Source organism: Bacillus rossius, chromosome 3 (assembly GCF_032445375.1).
Source record: "Bacillus rossius redtenbacheri isolate Brsri chromosome 3, Brsri_v3, whole genome shotgun sequence".
Taxonomy (NCBI): domain Eukaryota; kingdom Metazoa; phylum Arthropoda; class Insecta; order Phasmatodea; family Bacillidae; genus Bacillus; species Bacillus rossius.
In genome coordinates, this window is record NC_086332.1 from 20706221 (window position 1) to 20729360 (window position 23140).

At 39.9% G+C, this 23140-nt stretch overlaps 1 protein-coding gene across 4 annotated transcripts; it reads left to right on the forward strand.

Annotated features, from left to right (window-relative positions):
• The first annotated feature begins 1084 nt into the window (after positions 1-1084).
• LOC134530322 (UDP-glycosyltransferase UGT5-like) lies at positions 1085-23076 on the forward strand. 4 transcript variants are annotated; one of them, XM_063365051.1, is made up of 6 exons: positions 1085-1211; positions 16498-16782; positions 17934-18532; positions 19196-19418; positions 20686-20905; positions 22482-23076. In XM_063365051.1, the coding sequence occupies exons 2-6, from the start codon at positions 16521-16523 to the stop codon at positions 22771-22773; spliced, it is 1596 nt and encodes a 531-aa protein (XP_063221121.1). In that variant the 5' UTR covers positions 1085-1211; positions 16498-16520; the 3' UTR covers positions 22774-23076. The 4 variants fall into 4 exon arrangements, with proteins under 4 accessions (XP_063221121.1, XP_063221119.1, XP_063221118.1 ...); XM_063365049.1 differs by having other exon boundaries at positions 16509-16782; XM_063365048.1 differs by lacking the exon at positions 1085-1211 and adding an exon at positions 3163-3460.
• Positions 23077-23140: the final 64 nt, after the last annotated feature.

Genomic DNA, 23140 nt, shown 5'->3' on the forward strand with positions numbered 1-23140 from the left:
ATTACGAAGCATCCAGAGTACAAGGTTACGTGATTACGAAGCTGCAGGACTACAAAGCTTCCCGAACACAAGGTTACGTGATTTCAAAGCTACTTGGTTACGTAGCTACAAGTCTATGAGGCTCCAAGGCATCATGACTACGAAGCCTCCAGAACACAAGGTTACGAGACTGCGAGGCTACAGGACTATGAAGCTTCCATGACACGAGGCTACGTGGCTACGAGACTACATGACTCACTGATTACAATAGCACCAGTCAGGTGAGAGTTAATTTATCTCATGCAAACAAACTGTTTAGAGTAGTGTCAATTAAACAATGTTTTTGCACTCGACGGGATTGAACCTTGGTCTTTAAATTCTATGATGTAAATACATTTATTACAAAAATTATAATAATTGAATTATGAATATTTTATTAAACTTCTCGGTGATTTTGAACCAATTTTTTTCTAACGCGACTATATATGTTCTTTCTTATTAATTTAATTTCTCAAATTTTTTTAATAAATATATTTTTGGTTTGTAGGTTTAAGGTCAAGGTAACGACTTCAGATGGGGACCTTTGTGGACAATACCCTCACGTTGTGAAAAATTAGTCTCTCTATGGTAAGTGACCCTCCAGTTTTTTTTTTTTAAACAAAGATACATTTTCCTCAAAATAAAAATTGTTTAACATAGGGAAATTTAATGTTGAAAAGGAAATTTTGCAAGCCAACGTCAAATATCGATATCATCCAAAATGGTAACCAAGTCGTCAAAAATTTCAAGTGGCGGCCGGTTACACAGGGTCCACCTTAGGAAACGTGCACCAAAACCGACATAATTATACTACTCTTACTCTACCACTAGGCCAGGAAACGGTTATGTCAAAGCGTAATTTTCGTATTGTATTATCGTAGTTGTATTATTTCAAGCAGTTATAGCGTAGGTATGAACTAGTATTGACCATGCAACAAGAGCAAATAAAACTGCGTCGTCATCGTCTTCGTCGACGGCAACTTACATAAGTCGCGGGTGCGAGCCGAAGAGAGAGATAACGAAAGACACGGCGGGAAGTGAGGAATAAAAGAGTGCGTCTTTATTCTCAACTGGCAGTTGACCTCGGTCGCCGGTGGAGGCAGCACCGCTCCTCGCGCCACACACAACCGTGAATACTCGCGCAGCAGGTCGTCGTGTCTTGTCGTTTTACGGGACGTTCAGGGAAAAAAAAGGTACGCTGCTTCGAAAAATATGGTACAATCCTAACATAACTCAATATGATATTTAACTTATATTAATTCTGAAATGATATATGTACAAAAATACGGCGTTCCTGCACAATTGAGGCTTCTAGGAAATAAAGACATAATAATAAGTAAAGTGAAAGTTAGGTTAGGTTGACTCTACTAAATACATATGACTTTTATTTACGTATTAAATACTTCTTATTAATGTAACTTACGTAATCCAACCAACGGTTCACTTTAATTATTGTTTGTCTTATTTCCCCGAAAGCCGCAAATAAAATTTTTTTTATTAGACTTATTGCGTGCTATTGGTTAAAAGAAAACTTATAAAACACTTCATTCACATAGGGCCCATAGGCGTGCGCACGGTAGGTGCCACAGGTGCCTTGGCACCACCATTAGGGTTAACGTAATTTTGTTTTTTACAAGCAGAAATAATACATACTTACAAAAATCCGTATTATTTCAAAAAAATATGTTTTCCAATCGTGTCGAGTTACAGATATGTGCTCATAACACTATCAGTATATCAATTATCAATCGAACCAACTATACACACGGAAACAAGCCAGGTGCAATTACTTGTGTTGTACACGCGGGCCGCGGCTACGAAACTTCTGAAATGTAAATACTTCTCATAGTTCTCCTCGAATTACATAGAATGCGCGCTCGGTGTCCACTGTTCACTCCACTCGGCAGGCGCACGGAATAATAGCCGCCGTCCGCCAGGGTTGTTTTTATAAAAAGAGAGAGAAATTAGTTAATTAAAAGGATAGGCTTACTCGATGACTTATATGCAGTCGCCGACAAAACATTTTTGTTGTATTCCAAAAGTTAAAACTTTTGCCCACTCTTATTTGTGTATTTTTATTATTTTAATATTTTACATATTTAAGGTATGTTACAAAAACTCCCTTGATTTGTTGATTTTAAAACTTAACATTTGAGAATGTTTTTTCTAGCATTTATTTGGCGTCTTCAGAAAACATGTAAGTACGGTTTTTCAAAACCACCAGCATGAATTCCGTGAAACAATTTGTGCAATTTACTTTATGGCTCAACAAAGCTTAAAACTGTAAATAGTTTAGTAGTTTTCCTGGTGATTATAACGTTCAAAGCCATAATTTGTCATAAAAAATGTTAAAATGTTTACATCTGTGTATTTAATGTGTTTTTTTTCGGAAACACCTTAAATAGCACCATTTTGCGCTTTCAAATCCAAATTTTTCCGGGGGAGGACCCCCGGACCCCCCGCTTTAGGCTCGGGGTCCGTGAATGACAGGGCTGTTGTGTAATCTGGCACCACCAATACTGAAGTCCTGCGCACGCCTATGACATAGGCCGAATAAAAAAATGAATGGCAATAGTATTTAGCACACTCTTTTGTAAGAATAATACATATTTTAACCAGACTGTTTCTCTGTTTGTTAACTCTGCAGGCAATTAATGGTATACGTGGCAATAGTGCGTTTATAACAACCCCGTAGTTCCCTTCTTCAGCACTTTCTGCTACAGGAACAGACATAAAGACCGTACAAGGTCCCAACACAGAATGGCACTAGGGCTGTAACTTCCCAGGGAACCATCGGAAATCATATAATCTTACGTTTGTGATGCTGTAAGAGGTCGTAGGGTTTCATTTCGGGCGTGGCACTTTGTGGTGGAACAACGCTCTACTAGCCATCTATCAAATCGAACAACAAATCAGTTATGTAACGTCAACTCAGTGGCGTGTATTCAATAGATACTAGGTAAGCAGTGCTTACCCTGTTGTTATGTTGCTTGGCTTAATGTAATAATTTTTGCTATCTGGTAATTTCATCTCGTGTGCCAATGCGATGCGATCACCGTAGCGGGCGCGTCGGTTAGCGTGTCACCCAGTTGTCATGGTAACGTGAAAGCCGGGTGGGTGAGGATGTCGAGCGGAGGGGGGAAAGGGTTCGCGTAGCTTCGTGAGACTACTTCGGTAATGTTCGCTCAAGGTCCGCTATAGCCAGAGCAGCTGGCCTTAGCTGTGTGTGCGCGCGTCGGCAGGCAGAAGTTGATTTGTGTCGTGCAACAAACACATACCGGTACAAATTTTATTTTTACAACTTATAAGGCAAGTTTTCATTGCGCAACAGTATCCGTTTTAAGAACATTTTATTCTGTTTTGGTGTTTACTGTTTTCGTTTTAAGTGCTAGCCAGTGAGAATGTAAACTTCATCTACGACTGCCGTCCATGTGCCAACAAGGTAAGCTGTGAGTTAATGCAGTGTATGCTGTCCAGGATGGAGCAGGACTCTCAACCCGGCTCCAGCTGAGAACACAGCCACTGCGTTGTTTGCAATTTTTTTGAGTACTGATTTTAATTCTTTTTCTTTTGAAGATAAAAAAAGTGTTTGGCAGTGGGGAGACCGACTCCTGATTATGACATAAAAACAACAGAAAAATCTTTTTTTAGACATTTTAATTTTAATTTATATTCGAAAAATTAGTGCCCATTACTTGGAAAACTTTTTTGCTGGCCAAGTGCATTTTATACTTCTACCAGGAAAACTGCAAAAATATCCCCATTTTGCACCTAGAAATCCCAATTTTTCCGGGGGAGGGCCCCCGGACCCTTCGCCTTAAGGTCGGGAATGGGTAAGACAGCTTACCCACATAATAACTCCAACACACGCCACTGAACGTCATTATTTTTTTTAATTAAAAAAAATCACGTAAAGGTTTAGACATTGGCAAATAGAGGAATTTACTATGGGAGGGGATTGACAAAAAAAGAATGTTTGAATTCAATATATTTACTTCACCAACAAGTTGTTTAGTCACTTACATTATCATTCTCAACATGCATCACTGCCAATGTGTTTTGTGATTCATGGTGTTACAACAATTAATCTTGCATCATACATCGGCGGATACATTTTGTTTGGCGCGGAGGGCGGCCCCCCCCCCCCCCTCCACCCAAAAAATAAACTTGACACGTGTGGCCCAGCACCAAGTGCGATTCAAGGCAAGGAGAGGGCGCGCCCCCGCCGACCATGTTATACAATGCACATTCAAACGTACTCATAAACTTATCCAGAACGACTTCATTATTATAGATAAAAACTAAATATTTTGCTCAAATGACTTTATGATTTGTTACTACATCCATAGCTCAAGATGTCTTTTAGGGTCCTCCCCCCTCTCTGAGTTTTTTTCTGTATCCGCCACCGACTTCACCCAAAATAACATAACTACTGTCTCCACCTAGATCTCGGAAGTATTTTTATATACCCCCCCCCCCCCAACCCTAGCTGACCAACCATCATCTACACACCCATCCCGAAACCTCCCCCCACCCCCTCCCAGAAAACGCCAGAGATGATGCATCATCTAGTGACAGTTGCTTGGCTTTTGGCAAAGAATAAAATAAATATGGCCGTGTGATAGCGTTTTGGGTGGAAGTGTACATTTGTAACGTTGAACGATAAGTGCTTTCTGATCTGATACCACGTGATGTCAAGGATATTTGCAGGTTTTTTTTTAACAGATAAGAAGCTGCGCGCTTGTTTTGTGGCCAACACAAAGCCACTGATGTTAATAATTTTTTGTTTCATTGTGCTATAGCTAATTATATGTTTCAGATTAAACATCAGAGGCATAAATAATTGAGTTAGAATTTTCTGCAAACAAAAAAAAATTGGTTATCAAATTTTGAATAGAAAGATTATTAAATAAATCGTTCCATCTAAAAATACATTGAATAATTCACCTATAACCACACCAAATACGTAATAAAGGTAATTAGTGATGGTCCTAAAATTTTCGGGATCCTGAGTCATATTTTGGAGAAGGGCCATATCGGTGGGCCTATTGCCTCCAGAAAAAACAATTTAAAAATGTTTTTAAAAGAAACTGAACTTCAATTTCAGTAGTATGTGAATGGGCATCCTGCGCCAGGCGTCAGGCTGTGGTTGTGGTGTCAGTGTCCGCCATCTTGGATTGTGACGTCACGGCGGCCATCTTGGACTCAAAAATTCCTCAAAATTCCTCAAAATTGACTCAAAATGACTCAAAATTTCCCGTTTTCGAGGGAAAAAATCCCGTTTCGAGGAAAAATTAGGATTTCGAAAAACCACAAATGTCTTTTGCCTTAGAAAGAACACAAATTCCTAAAATAGGCTTAAGCATCCTTAGCTACAGCCTCCGATAAGCCTCTTTTAGGACGTCACCGTTGCAGTTTCCGTTACGCCCGCCATCTTGAAAATCCGCAATTTTTATGTTAGAAAATCGAGAAAAATTTAAAAAATCATTAAAAAAATTATTTAATCGAATAAATAATAAAAATCTTAAAAACCACTGTTACAGTTATCGTTACGGTCGACATCTTGGATTATATAAATGTTGCATATTTCGTTACACCCGCCAAATTGGTTGAGTACTATGTCATCGTTACACTTTACGTTACACCGACATATTGGATCCTATTAATGTTGCAATTATCGTTATGGGCGCCATCTTGAAATTTAGACGCCATCTTGGAAATCCTTAATTTTTATGTTAGAAAATCGGGAAAAATTCCAAAATTCATCAAAAAATTAACTTAATAGAATTCTGATTAATTATATCGATTCCCGTCCTTGGTTCGAAACCGGTGAGGGCAAAAAATAAAAAAACATCAGATCCTTCCTCCACAGAAGCCACCTACAGACTGACCTACCACCAATAACAAGATATTTACCATCAGCTGGTATGATGTCATGTCCGCCATCTTGTCTTCGTCCACTGAAGGCCGCCATCTTGTTTTTTACTGCTAGAGTGTGCTGACGACATGTTAGTATAATGTTCAGTTCATCATAACTTTAACCTTGTCTATTTACATTGAACTTTGACCTTGACCTTGAACTTTGACCTTGACCTTTGACCTTGACCTTGAACTTTGACCTTGGCCTTGAAATTTGACCTTGACCTTGCTCTTTCACTTTGATCTTGACGTCCATCATGGATCCGTCATTGTATGTTCAGTACATGCTACCAGGAGCTACCACATGCTAGCAGTCATTGGCACCATCATGTTCTCGTCTGCTGGTGGACACCATCTTGTGTGTACTCGTCTTACCTTCATGCTAGTTTTATTATAACCTGCTACAGTGCAGTAATCATTTATTATTACTGAGGTGCCCACCATCTGGAAATTTGGCCGCCATCTTGAAATCATGTAATTATTTAGCTAGAAATGCGGGGAAAATTCCAAAAGTCTCCGAAAGAATCAATTATAAATTTTCAAATTGAATCGATGGATTCCTGTCCACGGTTCGATTCCTGAACAGTGACAGTTGTAACTAATTATTAAATAAATTTTAGATTCTGTTTTCCATTACCTTTTGCGGAGTTTATTAATCATTCGCTCTACGAAAAACAACTCAAGTCAATATACCTGACCATCGAATTAATACAGTGCCGATTAGCCTATTATGAAAGTCTAATTTTTCAATAATCTGAATAACCTATAAGTCGTTCATGTACAAAGCCACACATATAGATCAATTGTCTTCAGTCCATGAGACCGAGACATGACATTATCAGACGTATAGGCTAGTCATTTCAGGACCGCATGAACTTCGTCGTTATCTAATTATTATCTATTAATCCATCGTGACATTTTTTATACATACTAAAGGACCAAGTGTCCTTGAAAAAATATTTTAGTAACACCAAGAGGTTTTAAATTAGTAAATATTCAATCACTACATTTTGTACTACGTGCAATCAACAAAAGGGAAGCACTGACAACGAAAAGACAGCACCACCAACGAAAAGGCAGCACATTTGGAAGCACAGCCAACGAAAAGACAGCTCATTTGGAAGCACCGTCAACGAAAAGGCTCCACATTTGGAAGCACCGTCAACGAAAAGGCAGCACATTTTGGAAGCACCGTCATCGAAAAGGCAGCACACAAGGAAGCACCGACAACGAAAAGGCAGCACCGACAACGAAAAGGCAGCACCATCAATGAAAAGGCAGCACATTTGGTAGCACCGACAACGAAAAGGCAGCACCGCCAAAGAAAAGGCAGCACATTTGGAAGCACCGACAACGAAAAGGCAGCACCGTCAACGAAAAGACAGCACATTTGGAAGCACCGCCAACGAAACGGCAGCTCATTTGGAAGCATCGCCAACGAAAAGACAGCTCATTTGGAAGCACCGTCAACGAAAAGGCTGCACATTTGGAAGCACCGTCAACGAAAAGGCAGCACATTTTGGAAGCACCGCCAACAAAAAGGCAGCACATTTGGAAGCACCGTCAACGAAAAGGCAGCACCGCCAACGAAAAGGCAGCACATTTGGAAGCACCGGCAACGAAAAGGCAGCACCATCAACGAAAAGGCCGCACCATCAACGAAAAGGAAGCACATTTGGAAGCACAAGTTACGAGAACTTAGTCTTAGTTAGAAATCTGAATACAAGAAAACAAAACATTAAATTTTTATAATTGCAATTACTTATTTCTTTACATTATACAAATGCAAGTAAAACAAGCCATTATTGTATATAGCCAGCTTTCCTCAGTTCTTTGAGTATGAATGATATTTATTTGATGCACGAATAGTTTCCTGCTTAAAGCAAGTCATGTAGAAGTCTTAGCCGGTCAACCAATATGTTTGGATCTTTCCATGATGTGTAATCAGTCTCTTCTACCACCATCTTACTTGTTTGTTTATTATAAATATTATTTTCTCTGGTGTCTTCCGTTTTAACACCATCCTCAGGGTAACTTTCATTATCGAGACAATGATCATCACAAGCTTGATCTGATTTATTTAATATATCACGATGTTTCCATCGTTTCGGTCTCAGGACACCACCACAGTCTTCGATCTTGCCTGATTTAGTTGCTTCATCACAGTCTATACCTTTGTCAACAGCCTCAGAGTCGCTGTAGCAATCACCGTAGAAGGCATCATCTTCACCCAGATTACCCTAAGAATTCGATGTCGATGATGTCGAAGCGTCTTTATCGTCTTCATGCTTCCTTTTTAGGAGTCCATCATTTTTACAAAGTAGGAAAGATCTACTTGAATTCGGCTGGAATGTATTCTCACTTTTCACGTTAAAGATTCTTCCATTGTCTTTATTCCTCCATAAATCATAATCGTCCTTCAATTTAAGTTCTTTGTCGAGATCGGAAGAGCCGCGAACATAATCTCTCCCAAGACAAGGAAAATTATTGTCGTAATGCAGATCACCCTTCCTTAGTCTAGTAGAGCCATCGTTGTCCTCTATCTTGTACGCAGGCTTGGCGTTACAAGTTGTAATGTCTTTTTAAGCTCTCTCTCCGCGTAAACGACTTGCTACATCGAACACAACTTATCATATTACGTAGTGGATTTTTACCACAGTCATTCTTCTCGTGTTGTCTTCCATTCTTTCTCAAGATAAATTCTTTGCTGCAAAACTTACACCTGTGTCCTTTCGATACAGCAACAGACACCGAATCAGGATTCATATTAGTTACTGAGACTATTGTCAGATGCAAACTGAATTAATTAAATTAGATACATTACTTAAATATAATTTTTAGTATTTCATCAGCAAGAATTAAGTTACCTCATACAAAAGAAATTGTTACATGTGGTCTCGATTATTAGCATGAGATGTCACCACGTGTTGTGTTGAGTCATAATTTATTTAGTTGTTTTATGTGGTATGCGGGAAGCTCACTAACGATCGCAAAACAAGGATGGCTTCGCTAGACATCAAGGAGAAGGAAGTTCGTCTTACATGTTAGTGCTCCACGGATGTCTCATGATATATTATTTGACTGAGTAATGGATGTTTAATAATTTTTATTTCCACCTGGTAAAAAAAAATTGCAAGTGCTGATTTAGTAACAGATATTCTTAAATTAAATGTAACTCTAAATAACACGTCATGGCTCATTAGGTAAAAAAATCCATCATGCAGAGAGCGGTTTCTCATAATAGACAGAAGCACTTGAAGAAACCACAGGAATAATCAGGAGTACACGGAGAAATCCATCATAATATTGTCAAAAATAATAGGGAGCAAGCGGAGAAAACCATCTCACGTTTCTTTGATATCATATAAATACAGAAAAAATATTTAATAAAAAAATAAATTAATAAAAAAATTTAAATTGAAAAAAATTAATTTGAAAGCTATGAATAATCAGGAGCACACGGAGAAAACCATCATAATATTGACATGGATAATCAGATGCACTCGGAGAAAACCACCACACGTTTTCTTTGATATAAAATTACAGGGAAAAAAAATATTTAATAAAAAAAATAAAAAAAAATTTAAAATAAAAAAATTACATAAATACATAAAATTCTGGCTTGTACTAGAACTCTTTCTTTGTTACACAATGAGAAGTTCACAAGCTAGCAGAATCTATTTATGTATTTATGTAATTTTTTTCATTTTAAATTTTTTTTATTTTTATTATTAAATATTTTCATAGAAAATATTTTGATAGCAAACAGGAAATGTTACAGTACATGGCAGAAATACAAAAATGAAGGCGCGGCCACAATTCGCAGGCAGGAATAATACTTCATACTTAAATATAAACGCTAAGTTTCACAGCCGAGTACATACCAGAACGCAGCGGCACCCCCACAGTGACAGCCTTCGAATCGGATGACCGAGAAACTGCGACGAATAAGCTAGGAGCCGAGTATATATAGGCCCGGTAGAACAGTCGTCAGAGAGCACTGGTGAGGCGGCGGGGAAGGGAGTAAGAGAGGGAGTAGGAAGGGGAAGTAGGAGAGGGAGGGAAAAGGAAGAGAGGGGAGGGGAAAGGAGGGGAAGGAATTCTGTACAGTGCTGAACTGCTTCAACCCCCCTCCCTAAAGAGTCCCTGCCCAGAGAGCCAGAAGATCCACACAATGAAAAAAGTTCATGACGTTGAAATCGGAGACTGGTGACAGCATCAAACAGCAAGCTTCAGAATCGCCGCGGCGATCAACGAGATGGCTTCGAACGTAGTCAGATGCTACGCAGGTCGAAGGACGCTGAAGAACAGGTCTTCAGAACAGCGGTAGACGACAGCCAGCGGCTGATATGGAGTAAGAAGTCCAGAGATGAAGTCGGTGTTCAGCCCAGAACAAGGGCTCAGAGCAGGGCGGTCCCGCGAGTCACAACCACTCAGGCGTGGGAGGAGACTCCAGCAGGGAGCACCAAGTCGCAGTGCCTTAGCCGGCTGACGAAGGGGTCAGCATGATGTCCAAGACCCGCCAGGCAAGGGCTAGGGGCAGCCATGGACTCACGGCGGTGCGGGAAGCACTCAGCCGGAATCAACATAGCTGCTCCCCAAGCCCAGAAGCGGCGAAACAGCATCGAGCCTCCACACAAACAGGAAGCCGCCAGGCAAGCTCATGGTAGCATGATGGGCAGTAGCACGATGGGCTCTCATAGGCAGGTACTACTAGTAGGGAGGAGGCGACGAACAGAAGGCCCCACGGAGACGTCTCTCGAGGTGAAGCTGAAGATCGCTGGCGGAAGTCGGGCAGAGCAAGCAAGGGTAACAGGGAAAAAGGATGGCGCGCTTAGCTAAAAAAAAAAAAAAGAAAGGGAGCCGCAACACCACGCACAAATTCAACAAAAGACAAACTGCAAACACAAGTTTCAAACACAAGTTCCTAGGAACACAAACACTTAACAACAGGCAAATAGGCTAATATCATATGAAATGTACAATACTGAAAAAAAGCTTACAACAAACCCATAAAAATCTATTTAACGAAAGGTTTCACCTGGGTTACATGAGCCTTTCGAAATTTAAACTTGCGCCTACAGCACCTTAACAAAAGTGTGTTGGCACCCAATAACTTGTCGACACAATAGGGTCCCTCATAAGAAGGAAGTAACTTCACATTAAAATGATCAGCTATCTTAGGCAATTTAAACGCCCTGCAAAGGACTAAATCCCCAATCTTAAAACCATGAGGGGCTCTAGCCTTATTAAAATTGTCAGAAACTGCCTTACGGGCCTTATGAATATTACAGGAAACCATGTCGAGTACACGTTCCAATGCCTGGGCGTCCAGGCTGGTGTCGAGGGACGGAAAACCCCACTGGTTCAGTAAAGGAACAGTAGGCTCACGACCTAGGAACAGGATCGAGGATGGAAACCCAGTAGCTGAATGAAGAGCAGAATTAAGTCCGACATTGATATACGCAATATCTGAATACCAAAGAGTCTGATCAGACCGGTTGCCGCTCTACAATGTTGCCCTGCGGAAAATAAGCTGAACTATAAATAGGTGTAACGGCCCATTCAAAAAGAAAATTCTTATAGATAGTAGACTGAAAATACGGGGCATTGTCAGAAACAATCATACACGGAGGACCAAACAATTTAAAAACCTGTTCCTTAAGCACCTTTACGATAGTAGCAGCCTTCATGTTTCTAAGAGGTAATAAAATGACAAATTTTGTAAAAATATCCAAAACAACAAGCAAACATACATTAACCTTCTTAGAACGTGTAAGAGGACCAAAAATATCAATGTGTAAGACATGGCAGGGGGCTACAGGAGGATCAGCGGCATACAGACCCACCTTAGAATTATGAGGCGGCTTAGAAATCTGGCAATCGAGACAAGATCGAACAAACTTCCGAACATCAGCATGAAGCTCGGGCCAAAACAGGTGCGCTGAAATTCTGCGAAAAGTTTTATCTATTCCTAGATGACCACCTAAGAGAGATGCATAGAAATAGGTTAACACCATAGGCCTCAAGACAGCTGGAAGAACAGCCTTTCAGGCTCTGCCAGAAGTTCCTGTAAAATACAACAAACCACTGTCCTCAACATAGGGAACAGCCTTCTTACCATGAATATCTCTAAGTACCTGCTGGCAGAGGGGGTCCTGAAACTGACATTCCTTGATACTAAAGTAGGATTCAGGGAAAAAATTAAAAGCAGTGATAAATTTAATAGTATCAGATGAGCAGGGTTCCAAAGGCTCGAATTCATCGGTGCAAAACATGCGCGAAAGAGAGTCGGCAATAACATTATCTTTACCTGGAATATGATGGATGACAAACTGAAATCGTGATAACCTCAAAATCCAACGACCCAGCTTACCCAGCTGATGAGGATGGTTAAAAGCCGACTAAGGGCTCGGTTATCGGTAAATAAATCAAACTCCCGAGCATCGAGATAACTTTCGAATTTTTCTATACCGAATAGGCAAGCCAAGGCCTCCTTCTCGTAGACACCTAATCGCTGCTCAGACTCCAATAGCGAGCGACTAGCATAGGCAATGGGCCTAATCTGGCCTTCCTCTAGGTGTCCTAGGACGGCTCCAAGCGCAATGTGCGAGGCATCAACCTGAACGGCAAGCCGTTTACTAAAATCGGGGAGAATGAGAACTGGGGGTGAAGCCATACAAGACTTCAGTGCCTGAAAAGATTTCTCTTGTTCGGGGCCCCACTCAAAAACTAAATCCTTCTTACGTAAAACGTTTAAAGGCGCAGATAAAGAGGTAAAACTATTAATGAACCTGGAGAAATAACCTATCATGCCCAAAAAACGTTGGACTCCCTTTAAGTTTACAGGCCTAGGAAACTGGATGATAGGGGCAATCTTGTCAGGATCCATAAGGACTGTACCCTGTGAAATAATATAACCCAAGAATTTAACAGACGTTTTTCCTAATGTAACCTTCTTGGGGTTAACAGTGAGATTAGCCCCTCGTAAACGAGAAAGGACTTCAGTCAAGTGAGTAATATGATCCTCAAAGGTGTTACTATAAACAATGATGTCATCTACATAATTAAACACATAATCATACTTGAGATCAGATAAGACATGATGGGAGGCTTCGGCTCATAGCCTGACTGCCAAAACTAACACCCATAGGCACACGATTAAATTCAAAATGGCCAAAAGGAGTTGAAAATGCGGTATATTTGCGGCAACTAGGATCTAAAAGGCACTGGTGAAAACTTTGATTCAAGTCAATAACCGAAAAATATCTGGCCTTACCTAGATGTTGAAGGGCAGACTCAACATTGGGGAGCGGATAAACATCGTCTTTAGCAATTTTATGGTTCAAAGGAATATAGTTGTGTACCATATGCTAGCTCACACCATCCTTTTTACGTACTAAAAAAGTAGGAGTGCAAAAATCAGATGTAGAAGGAGAAATCACACCAGCGGCTAAGAGCTTATCCACGATGTCACGCATGGCCTGAAGTTTAGGGGGAGGAACCTTGAGATATTTAGCGCGGACGGGAACTTCATCCTTTAAAAAGAACTTATAGGGCAAAATATCACAGTTTCCTAATTTAGAGGAAATAACATCCGAAAAGGAGTGAACTAAGTCGGCGATAGCCTGCCTTTGAGCAATGCTATCAGCATCGCGACACTCAAAAATAACGGAGTTACTAGGCTGCGATCTTAAGGGAATCTTTACAGAAGGAGCGAAGTCAAAACGGAGCTCATGCTGGATCACATCCAGGACACAGCGAGTCCTGCTCAAAAAATCTAAACCCAAAATAAAATTAGGAGAAAGACCAGGAACAACAAGAAACTTCCAATTCCAAGAAAAATGCTTAATCTTAAAGTGAATAACTACGAACTTATTTGCGCGAAGGCACTCGCCATTCGCCACACAAATAATAATCTGGTTTTCAGAAAATACACGAAAAAAAACCTTAGGAAATATTTCTATTAAATTCTGAAGAAATGTCTCACTGATAGCCGAGCACGTAGCACCGGTATCAACTAGGGCCGAAAAAGAAACGATCGTGAATACACACGGGCAAACAATTCAGAAAAACAGACCTAAAGGCTTTTCTATAGAAGCGACAGAAACGACCTCTTTTCCGTCCTGTCAATGGCAGTTTCCCGGACAATTACTTCAGTAATGACCCAGTCCCTTACAAGAAAAACATCTACGGGCATTAACATCAACGCGTGCCTGATCACAGTTCTCAGTCACATGTCCAAACACACAACAGTTTGCGCAACGAGCGCGAGTGTATGTTGGAACACCCTGTAATTGTTGCGCGGAACTGACAACAGCACCGCCGGTCAAACGCCGATGCGGCTGGGTAGTTTTATGAGGCAAGGCAGACTGACGGCCACCGGGAGGAATTACACTAGCCGCGCCGCCCACGGGAAAGCGCAGACGCAAGCCGCTGTCAAGCCTACGTGGTGGCGAACACCGCGCACATGAGCTGTCATGAAAGCGAGGCGAAAAAGAAGAATGCTGATGACTATTGTCTTCATACATGCATAAAACACTAGAGTCAGCATCGTGTGCGTCACTGCCACGAAAATCTGAGGTAACCTGTAAGCTGTGAAATCCCCTGTCACGAACATGTGATGCGGACATAGACCTGGGGGAAGGCGAGAACTCAGCCTCGTATTTAGACACCGCTAATAATCGGGCCTCTACCTAACTACTCCAAGCACGCAAGGCATCAAAGGTGGTAGGAGGAGCTAACATACCACAATGGGTGAGCACATGAGGCGCAAAGTTGCCTAAAATAAGCTGTACTAATTCAGGCTCAACGATGTCAATTTCCAAAACATCGGCATAGGTGACAACCTCATCAATGTAATGACTGACTGACTCATTAGGACGCTGAAACCTGAAAATCAAATCGAGCTTACACGCGTCCATGACGTGCGGCGGACACACAGCACGAAGTACCGATATCTTAAATGTATGGATATCTACCTTCTGTACGATTGCCTCTGTTAACCTAGACACATACACGCCAGTACACTTACTAAGCAGAGCCTTCATAAAGGCGCAAGCTGACACGAGATTAAATTTAGCGAGGCGCTCAGCCTGTAGAAAAAATCTAAAATAGGGCTGGGCTCACTATCACTCAATACAGGAAGGGATTTGAGAACAGAGAAAAACAATTTTTGGGAAAAGGAATTATCGGGAGCCGGACTTACTTCCAGTGTAGCCTGCCCACATAGGAACAACAGACAAGACGTCACTGACCTCGCGTATGAACTGAACGAGCCGGGCACGCATGTCGGCCATGGTATCGCTCGCTGCGGCAGGCAGCTGGTTCTCCTCGAGATAACGAATCAGCTCGTCGCGGTGAAGCTGGTAGATCCAACTGACTCCCGAGCCGCTCATGGTCATAAAACAATACAAACAGAACACACAGCAAAACCACTGCCGAAGCAGAGTTGCGCAGAAGTTATAGCCTTAAACTACGTCTAAGACCGAAAGCAGAGATACGGTGGGGGGGGGGGGGGGGGTTTACAGGTAAACCCCATCGACAGTGGACAGCAGGTGCTATGGAAAAAATATAAAAAGGGTTTACAAAAAAAATTATTTATTCATAGAAAATTGCCTCTCGAGCGAAAACATATTAACAAAAGGTTATATTAATTATTTATAATAATTATGCGCTGCTCGTGCACTCCCGCGGGAAGCCACAACGAATAAATACAATCATTCATACAACTTAAAACAGTTTAAAACAATGTGAAGGTAAAGCGGGAGTGGTGGCGAAGCGTTAGAAGTAGCAAACAAGTAATATGGGCTGCTAGGCTGAAAGCAAAACTGAGGGCAAAATCAAGAAAAGAATTATAATGCGGCTTGACAATAAGTGTCCAATGCCATCGTGGCATGCCCATATACAACAGCAGAAATATTACGTAAAGCTACAGGCAGTACTCGGCGTGAGAAAAAGAAACTCAATTCAAATTGACCTGAAGGGTCCAACCGTGATAGCAAACAGGAAACGTTACAGTACATGGCAGAAATACAAAAATGAAGGAGTGGCCACAACGCGCAGGCAGGAATAATACTTCATACTTAAATATAAACGCTAAGTTTCACAGCCGAGTACATACCAGAATGCAGCGCCACCCCCACAGTGACAGCCTTCGAATAGGAAGACCGAGAGACTGCGACGAATAAGCTAGGAGCCGAGTATATATAGGCCCGATAGAACACTCGTCAGAGAGCGCTGGTGAGGCGGCGGGGAAGGTACGAAGAGAGGGGGTAGGAAGGGGAAGTAGGAGAGGGAGGGAAAAGGAGGATAGGGGAGGAGAAAGAAGGGGAAGGAATGCTGCAGGGTGCTGAACTGCTTCACAGCATTCCATAAATTCTGAAATAAAAATGTTTATAAAATCCTTTTTTTAAATAAGCATTTATTTTTCAGAAAACTCTCTGTTTTGTTTATATTTAAATTTTTTTTATTGTTTGTAATTTCTCAACCGCATTTTTAGTGGCTATATACAGCAGGACGCAACTGCCCCGAGGACATCTGCATCTTGACTCGTAATAGTCGTTGCGCAGCTGCGGACCCTGATGGCGCCGCGCGTGACGGCCGTCTTGCTGCCGCTGCTGCTGGTGGTGCTGGCTGGCGGCCTCGCTGGAGTCGCGTCCGCCGCCAGGATCCTGGGCGTGTTCCCGTTCCCCAGCCGCAGCCACGTGGTCATTTACTCGACGCTGATGCGTGGGCTGGCCGCCAGGGGCCACCACGTGACGGTCTTCAGCGGCTACCCGCTGGACCCGCCCGTCGCCAACTACACAGACGTCAAGCTCACCTTCGACATGAGCGCGCTGGCCGGTGAGCAGGCCGCAGGGGGTGTCCGGAAAACAGAATTATAAAATAACAGCAATTTTCCTACATAAGGCTACAAAGATATCATTTTGGAAATATTATTCTACTCCTTCGTGAGCAACATAGTGCATGTCCTCCATATTACAGCCCATATCAAGGGTGGATACAAAAGAGGGAGGGCCAAATTAAACTGTCTAATACAATTTTAGTTCATCATCAAATTTGATATATTTGGTAAATTTTATTTGTGGTTCAAAAAATCATGATATATATAGCACTGCAGTAAAATAATACCTAATTAAGTTTGGTAAACTACGATAAGGAGTTAGGAGAAAATATGAGGGGTGTATTCTTAATACGCTCGAAAATTCGAATTCGATAATCGGATTCGAGAAATTTAGTTTTCATCATTAATACACATTCTCACACACACATATATCGTTGCTCAGGATAGGTTGTTTGTACTGGCACCTCTGTATTACTAAACAACCCCACAGTCGCTTGTAGCCTCGTCTGGTCACCGGCAATCATCTTCCCGCCAAGATGACTGACAATCTCCAACTGTAGCCTCCTCGCTAATCGTCCAGTCAAACAGTCATTAATTCAGTTTGATTTAACATAGTGCTTCATTGAAATTTCTCGATTATGAAGCAAGCTATTAACACGAATGCAAACGTTAAAGCAGGGTATCTCCTTCAGATAAGCTCTTTTAGAAACAACTTAGATGACTTTTTGACCCAAAATATAGTGTACACAGGCTAATACTAGGGTCCTACTCCCACAGGTCGCAGCTTTAACAAAAAAAAAGTTTACATTTATACATTATATTTAAGCTTTAACTCTGTTCACGACAAAATAGGTTCCAAACAATGGTTTTCCTTTTATAAGTATCCTCTTGTTTGAAAATTTAAAATTAGTAAATTACTAGCAGTTAATAAAACTTGGTGATGTAAAGACTGTAAAAATGCTCAGGAATTTAAAGTAAATGTTTGACATTCAAACAGAAAGAGGGAACAAAAGTTATTGGTTTTTGCACTGCATATTTGTATCAAATACACAAGGACTTAATGTTTCTTATGTATTTTATTGTGTTTCTTACTCTGTTTATATTTTTATTTTGTACAACATTAATTTTATTATTATTTTTTGTTTTACAGCTGTACGGAAAAACAAAAGCATGTTCTCGCTTGGCGAACAGAATGCCTTCTTCAGTGTAGTTATATCCCACTTCATTGGACCGACATTCGCAGAGCAAGCATTCCAGCATTCAAGCATTCAAGACCTTATAGCTACCACGAACGAAAAGTTCGACCTGGTTATCCTCGCGGATTTCTTCGTCGACGCATTTGCTGGATTCGCTCACAAGTTTGACGCTCCGCTGATTTACATGAGCCCCATTACGGGCTTCCCATGGACGAATGACCTCATCGGCAACCCTTCCCCTGACTCGTATGTCCCGAGCATCTTCTCCCAATACTCTGATCACATGTCTTTCCGAGAGAGACTGTTCAACACCGTTATAAACACCTTCGGCAGGCTGTTTCATCAGCTCTACTACTTACCTAAGCAGAATAGCATGATGAGGCAGTATTTCAAAGTCGTTCCTGATCTACCACACGTATCTGAGATAATAATCCAAAGAACAGCTTTGGTATTCACGTATGCTATGCCAGGGGTCAGCTATCCACAACCACTACTGCCCAACTTGATCCAGATTGGAGGAATACATGTGAAACCAGTGAAACCACTGCCAAAAGTAAGTTTCATTAGATGGATTCCGAATATTGATGTAACGAATATTCGCATAGGTATTACCGTCTGCAAATTTCGCATATTCCTCGACATCCGCATTCACATTGCAAAATTCATGCGAATATTTTGCTAATATGACTATCAAAAAAAATTCGAATTTATTAGAATTTTTATTAGAAAAGAATTTCTTGCTCTTAAAAAACTTAAGGTTTTTTTTTTTCACTAAGTTAACCTTTCAGTTAAATCTTTTATCCTCTCTTACTTTAACATTGAGTTATAGTTAATAAAGCTTTGAAATTAGTTTCATAAATAATAAACTTTTCACTAGAAAACAAAAAAATATGTATTTTGTTAAATATTAACATAATATTCTCTTAAAATTTTATCAGTCTTCATTTACGTAACTGAATACTAGCACAGCTAAGAGATAACGTGAGAGCGACAGTTCAGTAACTTCACGTAGATCGCCTCGCTGTACATAACAACTTGTTGACAAGCCCTTAGTTGCGTTAGGTACTTGCCCCGTTTGCTTTTTTATTTTTTCATGTGGTTGAATACCAAAGGCGAAAATCAGCCCTGAATTTTAAATACATTTATAAATAAATGATGGGTGAGTAAGAATATTGGTAGCATTAAAAGTACTCAGGTCATGTGTTTATAATTTCAGGACTTAAAGAAATACATGGACGATGCCAGTGAAGGTGTGATTTACTTCAGCATGGGTTCAAATCTTCGCAGTGCTGAGTTCTCAGAAGAGCAGCGAGATGCTTTCATCAAAACGTTCTCAAAGTTGAAACAAAAGATTTTGTGGAAATTTGAAGAAGACCAACTACCGGGACAACCACAAAATCTCAAAATAAGCAAGTGGTTTCCACAAAACGATATTCTGGGTAACGTTTTGTTTCTTACCTTCAATTTTATTTTATTATTGTCTCATCTTCGTCACGACTCAAAAGTAACGTGAAAGAGAATATATATATATATTTATATATATATATATATATATATATATATATATATATACACACACACACACGCACGCACTGAAGTACGGGCTAAACCTTCCAATACGGGATGACTTAACATTTTCTAAAGTGTACACAACAGTATATAATTCTTAAAATAATAGTGAATTATTGTTTCATGTAATCTTATAATCCATGAAACCTTAAATTCGCTACTGGCATTTTTATAATTATATTTCAGGTTTTTGTTGTTCGATGAATAGTTGTTTCATAGTAGTTTATTGACAAAAAATAATTGACATAAAAATGGATTTTACCATTTTATAATGTTGCGCTTAACTTTTATAGTCGCATTTTATTGAATGGTATGTCTTTTATCTGTGGAATGAATGAGATAAATGATTAGTGGTAGACAGGAGTTATTCCTGTTAAGGCTCGGGGGATGTAGGAAGGTGGCGGCGTTAACTCGAGGACCATCGGTGGGTGAAGTAATAGAAAATAATAATAATATATTTATTTTAAAATTAGTACTCTGTGAGCCTAGGTCACTATAAAATTGCAATTTGTCATGTAATACGTGACAGAGCATTTCACTCGCTTTGTTCATGAGAGTTGAGTCTGTGTGTAAAAGGTTCGAAGCTCTGTTTTTTTTGTAGACAACGTTGTCTTAAACCTCTCTTACACCCCCACCTCCCTGGTCCTAAAAACATGTCTTCCTGATCTGTTACATTAACCCATTAAGACATTCATTTTTATTTTATAATGTATTTACATCAACCAAATGCGGTGAGGTATATTGAGGATGGTTTTAAAAACCAAATTTAAAAAACCCGATGTGGTACTCAAATTAGTGGTCAAAGTGATGAAAGTTAGATTAACTTTATTTACATATATATTATATTATATTTTGCTTATTGGTATTTTGAATCACTAAAGGGACAACCATCGTCCATATATAACGTTTTATTGACCTAAATGTCTTCACTTATACAGTTTTAGTAACTTTGAAATAAATTATAAGACGAATTTGGACATTACACTTATTACACGGAACTTTAACCCTAGGTTTAAAACACATGATTCAAAGTGGAAATGCATTGTGAAATTTTGATAGATACTGATGTAAAAAGTATCATTATGATACCAGATATTAATTAAGTCAACTATACCACATAAAAATTTTCTGTTTTAGCCCACCCAAATGTGGTGCTCTTCATCACTCACGGTGGAATATTAAGCACCCAGGAAGCTTTATATCACGGCGTGCCAGTTATTGGAATACCCATATTTGGAGACCAAGCACTGAATATGAAAACTCTTGAGAATCTTGATTGTGGCTTGCAGCTGAAATATTCTGACATAAACGACGCATCGTTTGAAAGGGTAGTGAAGGAGGCGATAACCAATCCCAAGTAAGTTTGGTTAGTTGTACTGCTTATACTGCTCTACAAGTAAGAAAGTTTTCAAAATTTGTAGTAAATACGCAAATTCTTTTTTTTTGTACATTTACAAAAGTATCTTTTGAAAACCAGTCACCAAGAAATAATTTGAAATACCATACGAAATATATTGTAACTTTATACAACACATGACCATGGTTCTTTTTGCATACATAAATACTTTTTGCATATACTTATTATTAATTTGTAATATTATATATTTTAATTGATATATCATTTAATACTAATTTTTGAAGCATTGTAAAAGATAGTCAAAAATTAAATAATTGGACTTTTTTTATTTATTGGAAAGTTATTCAGGAAACCATTTACAAACAACTTTAACTATTGAAGGTACTGAAACAACACAATGAATAAATTCCCGGGTAATAATACGGACCCAATATTATTGCGAACGCTTTTCTGTAGTGACACAGTTGTTTTTATGTAAATGCGCAAATTTACAAATATCTTAATTTTCCATGAAGTTTTCTGTTCCATTTACAAAAACGAAATTGATAGTGCCTACAATATATGCTCGGAGCTCAACCAGTGCAGTTTTAGAGCGCGGTACGTGCTGTGTTATGAAATGATGAGAGAGAGAGAGAGCACAGAAAGAGATGTAGCAACAGGACACACTCATTGCACACCCGACATTCCACCTGCTTTCAAAAACCAGCCCCTTCCGCAGAGATGTTGTTTAAATCATTATTTTGAGCATACACCATTGCTAGTTTGCAATAATGTCATAGAGAAAACCTGAAGAGCATACAATAAAGATGCATACACAACATACAGAAAACAAGCCAAAGTCAGATGATGTCAAATGTTAAATTAACATAGTTAATGTCAAATATTAAAATAAGATATTTAGTTCCATATTTATGTTCCTCTGTCTGTCGCTGTGATGTCCAAAGTTGTTGTTCATATTTAGTGTTATTGATATAACTGTCTCGTCGTTGTCTGCCCACTGTGTTCGTCTGTGCTGTGATATTGTTCTAATTTCTTCCACAGAATTCTCTGCGATGTCTATGGATTTAACATTTGAAATCAGATGATTTTTGGCTTGTTTTCTGCACGCTTGTGTATTCATCTTTCTTTGTCTGTTCTGCGGGGTTTCTCTGTGACGCACGGTGCAAACTAGCGACGGTGCATGTCAAAAATATTGATTTAAATAAATCTTCCCCAACGCAAGAATCATTCAAATTTTCACGCATCCGACACACTTCCTGTTGGAAAACGGTTATCGAAACAATCTTTGTGCTTCACTTGCACCGCACATTTGATGCATGGTGGTGGCCTTCTCTTGGTTCGCGTACGGATCCTTTTCGTCGGGGATCCACAACACTAATGACGACTGTGTGCCCTCCAGCGCTTCACTGGTTTGAGTTCCGAGCATACATTGTAGGCGACTTGTGCCTACAAGTTGTGCCTACAAAATGTTGTTCTCTATTTTCGTTCACAATCACCACGTGACGTATGTACCACGAGTTTCAAAACACTCTGCGTACAGCCAACGCGTGTATTAATTTAAGTACTCGTTTAACAGGTACCTAAAACGAGCAAAAGAAGTGTCGAGAATATTTCGTGACCAGCCTCAGAGTCCTCTGGAAAAAGGGGTCTTCTGGACGGAGTATGTTCTGAGGCACAAGGGAGCCGCGCACTTGCGTTCCGCGGCCACGCACCTCAGTTGGTACCAGTACTTGCTGCTAGATGTCGTCGCGGTGTTGGTGCTCGTCCCAGCCGCGCTGGTGTACTGTGTTCTGATGCTGTGCAGGAGACTGTGTTGTGCGACGAAGAAAATTATAATCAAAGATGTAAAGAAAAAGAAAAAGCAATAATATGCTTTACGCCAAAATGTTTAACGAGCATTTATCATCACATTATTAAAGACCATAAAATATCAGTTTGTGTATTATTGTTAAGAAAGCTGCATCTTCAATATTGTCAGAAAATCAAGCTTTGCGTGCGAGTAGTTGAACCAGGGACTCTGACTTTAATAGTATAATTGAGGTGATGATTAATTAAATCCTTCCTAATATGTATTTTCAAAACTTAATTACTTTTTACACTGAACAGAGAATGGACCAAGTTATATAAACAATCACTTCAATAAATTTATAAACTGTTAATGTTTAAAAAAATGTTTTATTTATTTCTAAAAATTTTACGATTCTTTATGATTTTCAATATGGTGGCCCAGATGGC

Excerpts from the sequence above, each read along its gene's own strand:
- LOC134530322 (XM_063365048.1), top strand. Across the intron at positions 16,783-17,933 it reads CGACATGAGCGCGCTGGCCG|CTGTACGGAAAAACAAAAGC; the intron begins GTGAGCAGGCCG and ends TTTGTTTTACAG. Across the intron at positions 20,906-22,481 it reads GAGGCGATAACCAATCCCAA|GTACCTAAAACGAGCAAAAG; the intron begins GTAAGTTTGGTT and ends CTCGTTTAACAG.